Source organism: Hoplias malabaricus, chromosome 3 (genome assembly GCF_029633855.1).
Source record: "Hoplias malabaricus isolate fHopMal1 chromosome 3, fHopMal1.hap1, whole genome shotgun sequence".
Taxonomy (NCBI): Eukaryota; Metazoa; Chordata; class Actinopteri; order Characiformes; family Erythrinidae; genus Hoplias; species Hoplias malabaricus.
The window spans coordinates 4,666,026-4,673,302 of record NC_089802.1 but is presented as its reverse complement, the minus strand read 5'-3'; the positions used below and the strand labels follow the sequence as shown (position 1 = coordinate 4,673,302).

General features: G+C 38.0%; 1 protein-coding gene across 1 annotated transcript in view; it reads right to left on the bottom strand.

The window, feature by feature from the left end:
- Positions 1–262: 262 nt before the first annotated feature.
- tcerg1l (transcription elongation regulator 1 like) overlaps positions 263–7,277 on the bottom strand; it is a 134,955-nt gene continuing 127,940 nt past the window's right edge. The window contains exons 10-13 of the mRNA XM_066665255.1: positions 5,887–6,019; positions 5,463–5,552; positions 4,692–4,810; positions 263–2,857 (exon numbers count right to left, since the gene is read on the bottom strand). Of these exons, the coding sequence (XP_066521352.1) occupies positions 2,701–2,857; positions 4,692–4,810; positions 5,463–5,552; positions 5,887–6,019 (499 nt within the window). The 3' untranslated portion in view covers positions 263–2,700. The remainder of the gene's footprint in view (positions 2,858–4,691; positions 4,811–5,462; positions 5,553–5,886; positions 6,020–7,277) is intronic.

Below are 7,277 nucleotides of genomic sequence, written 5' to 3'. Positions count from 1 at the left end.
TGTTTTTGGACTGTGGGAGGAAACCGGAGCACCCGGAGGATATACATATAATATTATTATTATTATTATTACTACTACTATCAATTTATCATGATATTTAACCACAATGAGAACATTTTTAACTATGTAAAGAGAATTGAGATACAGGGTTTAGATCTGGATGTGATGCTGCGCAGGTTACAAAAACACACTTTCTCATTAAAAACAACCCCCTTAAACAATAAAACAATATTACTTTATTTCATATTAAGCAAATATTACTCAACCAAAAATAAATATGAAATGATGTTAAACCTCTGGCCAAAGAATGTAAAGGTCAAAAAAGGTCAAATCAGCATGAACACACTCAGCTGTTACATGGTAACAATATGGCATTGAAGAGAATTGACAACCAATGGCAGTTTCATGATAGGCATTGTGGTATAGTAGGGCACAGGTGCAGATGGAGTTTGTAGTTGGACTAATCAAGCTGTTTGTGGTCATCTTAACTGTCATTTGGCCCATGAAACACATGCATTCTCTTGAAGAATTTGATCGAAGGTCATTGATTGGTTAAACACTGTAGCATCACACATTATCAATTCAGTCAGATAACCCCTAGTTAAATAAACAAATGGCAAGTTAAAGCTAAATTCAGGTTTGGTAAAACTCCAGAGAACTCTACCTACCCTCTGTTCCCTTGTGTGATAGAAAATGGACATGGTTATTTAAGCAAGGTTATAACCTGGACTAGTACTAATAACTGTACCATGCTCTACCACGCTGCCCAGTAAAAAGACACTTTAAATTTATCTCACCCAAAAAAAATCAACCAGTCACCCTAACATACAAATAAATAATACACTACACGTCCAAACATTTGTGGACACCCTTAATAGTTACTAAACTCAGATACTTCCATGTGCACCAATTGCAGAAAAAGCTGTTCAGTTACACACAACCTGCTTGTACAACGTCCATCAAAAAGCACTGGCACATAGAATACAATACGCTGGAGGTGTATAAAACCACACAGCAGAGGGCTCAGGAGCAGAGGAACTGTGCAGTCTGGAGTGATGGAGCATTGTCTTGTATCGTTGAAATGAGCTGGAGTGTAGTTGTGGTCCACATAATCAGCAAACATCAGTAATTGATAGGGTTGGGTGGTATAATGGTAATATTGTATACAGCTGTATTTAAGATTGTGGACATATCTCAAAAATGAAGGCGGCGTTTCATAATTATGATTTGTGAGGTGTGTCAAATTCCTGTTCTGTGACTAATTTAAGTACAAGGCCACACTCTGAAAATGGGTTGGGGAAAAAATCTCAAGCCCAGTAGCCCACCTCAGCTGTGAGTTTAGCATTGGTTATGGGTTAAAAGAGAGAGGAATGAAGAAGACCCTCTACTTAACTTTGTGCTCATATGAGGTATTATCTCTAAATGTGTGTTTTGAGCCTCAGTTCACTGAAAAATCTGCTGTGGTGTGCTAAACCAGTGCCCATTAGCTGACCAGTTGTGCTTCTAAACAGTGTACAACCATCTTATTTTGCTTATTTTTTTTTACTTTTCTGTTCCACCAGCACAGGTCCCTTGCTCTCTCAGAAACTGTTTTTTATTGTTAACACGTGTCAGACCCTTACAGCCCAACAGTGAAAACCACCCAGTAAACTTTACTGTAATACCATATACTGTGCTCTGAGACTGTTACAGCCCTCTGATACAGCCCATACAGTGCTCTGATACAGCCCATCCCTATTAGCTAAACTCAATAATGTTTCTATGGCAAAATGCTATCAAATCTTTATTGCACAGCCATCCTAGAAGAAACAGTTACTGCAGCAAAGAAGAATAAAGAAATGTTAAATGATCAGGTGCCCACAAATTTTGGCTACACTGTGTACTTACTGTAATGTATTCACAAAAAATATAAATGCCACTGATGATGAAATAACATCAATATACTCCAGAACAACAGTCTTCTTTCAAAGTAATATTTGTGAAGTATGTGCTTGGAATGCTCTGGCTTTCTTTTTGATTTTTAAGTTTTTAAACAGTTGTGCTAAAGAGGTCAAAACTCATCATAATCTACAATACCATTACAATTTGAACCACAGTGAACTTTTTTTTTCTACAACTTATTATTTATTTGTTTTGTTTGTTTTTTTGTTTTATTGAAAAATCCACCAAAAAACACAACAGCTTGGGGATTCTCACAGATGCTGTGGAGAACCTTTTAGTCTTGCGGTGACGTTGCACACACTGATTGCACTTCCACACAAAAACTGAGTTCTTTACAGTGCCAGGTTATCGACGTATATTTACAACCTTTAAAAATTATACCTGGGTGCTCAGGTCAATGGCTTCAAACCGTACAGTTTACATATGAACTGAAATGCACTTTTTTTTAACTTCGTTATTGTGACATCTTGCAACATTGAATTTTAAGAGCTTCAATATGAAACAGGTTCCATCAGTCCATCAGTGTTGAAAACAGACTGACTCTGATTCATGAATTTAATATTATTAGTTGTTGGTGTTACTGATCTTCCTGGAAATAAAAAGACTTGAGCCTTGGATGTTGCGATGGGATATGCTGCTGTTTTTGCTCGGTCAGATGCAATGCGTTATAGTGTCATTGTGCCATTTCGAGTGAGGGTGATCCTGTCACAGTATTCTGCAACACATAAAGAAAAGTTTATTTACAGCCGTGGCGCGTCTTCATCTCATCTTCCTCAGCCTCATTCGATTTTCTTTATCACGCTTTTTCAGCCCGCAGACAAACTGAGAGAAGAGGAGCTCCTGGTCCTTCAGTTTTGGAACCTGTTTGAAGCGAGGGTCTCTTCCGTACTTCTCCGAGAACTCCTTAAAAGTTGACCTGAGAAAAGAAAGAAGGGAATAAATCACACAGCTTGTTACAGTCTCCTGGAGCCGTTCAGTTTTCCATTTCACAGGTGTGAAGACGCACTGCTGTTCATCTACACGCTGCCATTGTGCTTTAATGCAGGTGGGGTTGTTGTTGATTTTGTGGTTCAATCTGAACTAAATTTCACTGGAGGGCAGAGGGTGAAGATAAAGCCTTGAACATAGATGAGTTCAGCTCCGTTTCTATTCTCACGACAGAAAGGAAATGAGTACGAGGTGACCATCAGTAAGCTCACACACACTAGCAATTTCTTCTGCACCTTTCCAGCCAGTCTCGCGTCTGCGTGTCCAATCGGGAGCTTCACTGACTGTGTGCAGAACTGACTGTTTGAAGCCTGAGAGCCAGAATTTATGATAGAGTCCGTCTGAAAAAGCATGTATGTTATGTACAAACCTGGGCTGTAAATGTGAGTAGAGAGGATTTTGGGAATGCAGCTGGTTACATATAACATTTGATTTATATTATGGGCTAGGGTTCCAAGACAGATATTTAAGCTACTCATGGCCTTCACTTTCATTTTAATGGAAAATCAACAGGCTTTGTTTACCAGAATAGGCTAATCTCTGTCTGAGGAATTGCCCTTATATTGAATTGAATTGCATTTATTGTCACATACAAAGTTATAGAAGTACAACTTCTTACCTAATGTTGCTTCTTAAATCAAGGGTATTAATAGAAACAAGAATAACTGAATACACTAAATTCAAGGGGTGTTTGGATAGTTTAGATTCAGATTTTGTAGAAACACACTCCTTTAGAATATTGCTATTAACTTAATATATTTTTAATCACTGAACCTTTTTTACCCTGGTAACTGCACCCTTCAAAATCTGCACCTTACAAAAAGAGAGCAATAAATATGTACTCCAATGTGTAGTTTGTGTGCTACACTAATTAGCCACAGCTTTTTTTTTCTTACAGCTAATTTTACTAAATTTCAGACAAATATTGTCAACCACAAAATCTCAAAATATGAGTACATATATATATATATATATATATATATAACATGAAGGAGCAACACAGATATTTGTAACATTTGAATGTTGTGATTTATGGGTGTTTTGCACTGAACGTCTGTCCATTGGCGGTGTAAAATCCACACAAACTCTCTGATATATAAGTATAGGACATTTACAGAAACAGTGCTGTAAATTGTTGCGAATGAACATCACACAGGTGAAAATCCAACAATTTCCACCCATTTGGAGTTTAGACATATTAAGTGTGATATTTCACACTAGATAAAATATGTAGCAAATCACACCAGTCCACGCTGTCTATAAAAACACATATCCCCTCTCTTTAGTGGGATCAGTCCAAATTTATCCTCATATACATGTTTCATTTCGCCCAGGTCTCTGACAGAACTGTAGCCTGTAATTGTAAATGTGTCATGACTATAAATGAAAGACAAGAAAGTGCATTGTAAAAGCAGGAGTGAGAACTTTGTTCCTTGTTGCAAGAAAAAAAAAAAGACAAACTTCAAACAGATTCCTAAGCCCAGCACTGGCTGCAGCACTTTCATCACTGTTTGAATTGACTCCTTCAGAGAAGCCTCAAAGGAAAAAAAGGTTATCATCAAACATACAAACTCTGAGGAACTTAGACCTGCGCTGTGGATCACATCAATTATTAACACTGTATCAGAATAAATAGGTCTTAGGTCATATGTGTGGAGCCAATATGCCTTCTTTCCAGAAGTCATTTCGTTAATACAGTGAGACAAGATAATAATGACTTATGTAGGATGCCTCTATGCAAAGCAGCCTGATTTGGAACATACCTGGATGTGATTTTTGACTCCTCCAGCAGTTTCTTGAACTCCTCCTTGCCGTGCTGTAATTTACTTTTCCTTTCCTTGTACTCCTCTTTTATCCTGGCTTTGACGAACTGATCAAAAATCTGCAAAGAAGCATGGAGACAGAAGCCAGTTCACTCAGAGGCATTGGGACGTGGATGAGTAGTGAGGCTCAGGAGCAAGGTCACGTTGAATATCATCTCTACAAGCCTGTGGGTGTCAGATTGAGGTTGAGGTGCGTGTGGTTTCTAAAGGTCAATGTGGGGAAGAAATAAAAAGAAGAGAGGTTTCCACATTGTTTACACACCTCTGGACCCAGTACTTCTTTAGAAAATGAAGTGTTTTATTATGGACGTTGTTCCTCTTTTGCTGTAGTAACATATTCTACTCTCTACTCTTGGCTTTACAGTAGTTGTTAGAACATTGGGAAGATTTAATGGTGTTCAGTGAAGTACTGATGTTGGAGTTCTGAATCTCAAATGGTTCTCCCTCACTCCAGAGAGTACAGCACCTAAAGCTAAGCATGCAGCTCTCAGATGTGCACTTAGAAGACTACCTTTAACTTCCTTTTGACAGCAGTCATTACAGCTTAATGCCAGCACTGGGCTCAAATAGTCAGGCTCTGTAGCAAGGTCACCTTGAATAACATCTCCACAAGCCTTTGGGCATCAGATTGAGGCCGAGCTTGTGTACAAGGGCTCAAAGGTTTGGTTTATAAAGTCTAAGGTGAGGGAGAGAGCTCAGAGAGGGACCTACCTGTTTACGCTCTTCTGGACCCAGCAGAAGGTAACGCGGATCAAACACAATTTTGTGTAATTCCTTCTCCCATGAAGAGAAAGCCGAAACCTGACGATGAGGAGGTAGGGAAAAACAAAACGCCCAAGCAATAAGAAAGGCAATAATACCCTACACCCAAGTGTCAGCTGAAATCTGTTTACAATGGTTCAGGTCAAATAAACTGCCTGGTGAGAAGAATGAGATAAGAGGATCCTCTTCGCCTTAAGGAGATTATTTGAATTGAGTGCGTACTCTCAAAACGTGTTTAAGTCTCAGAAGAACAGGGCTCGTGACCTTCATTCTAACACTGACCACTTGCTGTGGATGGATATTCTCCTGTAGCTACGCTGTATCGAATTGAACTCTGTTGGTGTTTGTGTAATTTACAGATCTTGCCGCTCACCCCTCTCTCCAGGAGCATATCTCGAAAGTGTGTGATCCTCAGTTCCAGTGGTAGAAGCATCTGATTAGGTGTTCTGCAATGTTCCGCACCATTGCCACCACTTGCCGTGATGCAATCTGTCGGCTCCTCCAGCCTTAATTAGGAATCAAAAGAAAATAAGCTAACCGTTTGAGCTAAAACGGCACTAACATTACATGCATTACATTGTCCAGTTCATTGCTGTGCTAACACTTTCTTTTAAAATCCCATAAGCTTTGTGTATAAATAAGGGAACTGTAAACTACAAAAGTCCAAAGAACTAGATCATAGTTTCAGGGAACATTGTGCAAGGCATTTCAGAATAAGTAGTTCAGACTGGCTTGGAAATGATGATTATTTTATTCACAATAAGTAATTAATACTTTCCAGACTGTTCTTCATACTTACCTAATAATACACATTATTATAATTTAATAAATATATTTATTTAGTATAGCATTTTAATAATATTTAAGAATTCCAAAGTTTCATATCTATGGCCAGTGTGAGGGCATGTCTTTTTGTAGAACGAATGACAGTGTCATCAAAATGGCAGCATAATCAACATCAGTGGCAGATTGAGACAGGTTATAAAAGCCCTAAAAGCTAGTGCATAGAAGAAGCAAGTGGTTCTAATTATGTGATCAATATCCCATGTAAATCCTTCATATAAAATCAAGACAATTTCTTATTAAATATACATTTTTATTAAATGAATAATCTGTAGTTTGCTGCTCAGTAGAAAATATTTTTATATTTTTTTGATATTTTAAAACCTTAAAGTAAACTCAGCTGTGATTTCTGACCAGAAGGGCTAACTGGGTTAATTCAACAAAGAGGTGTTACTTCAACACTGGGTATTTGGTGTGTACTTTTTGCCATTTAACAGATGGTTAGTTCAAATTAAAGCTTCAGTAAGATTTTAGTTGAAATGCTTACTGAAATGTAGTCTCTCCCTCGGCTCCAGCTCTGAATTCACTTCAGGAAAAAAATAACAGCTTGAACATAAGCCTTTCTTAAAAATAAATAAATAAACACTTACACCCAATGCAAATAGGACCTTGCAGATCTCCTTGGAATGCTAATTTTGGGGGTTTGTTGCACGCCCCAGTGTATAAAAACACTCTGGGAACACACTTCAAAAAACCAACTGTTAGAATTTGCTGAAATTTGCTCTAGGATTTGTGCATCCATGATAAAGCCCCATATGCAAGTGTTTCCACTGCAGATTTATAAAGGTGTGTGCAAAGTTTGGATAGCCCTAATACAATTAAATTTTGTAATTTTTGAGATTTATTTATTTTGTTTTTCCACTGGACAACTAACCATATCTCATATGTCCAGTACAGAGTTAAGCAGACCTTCCTCTCAGG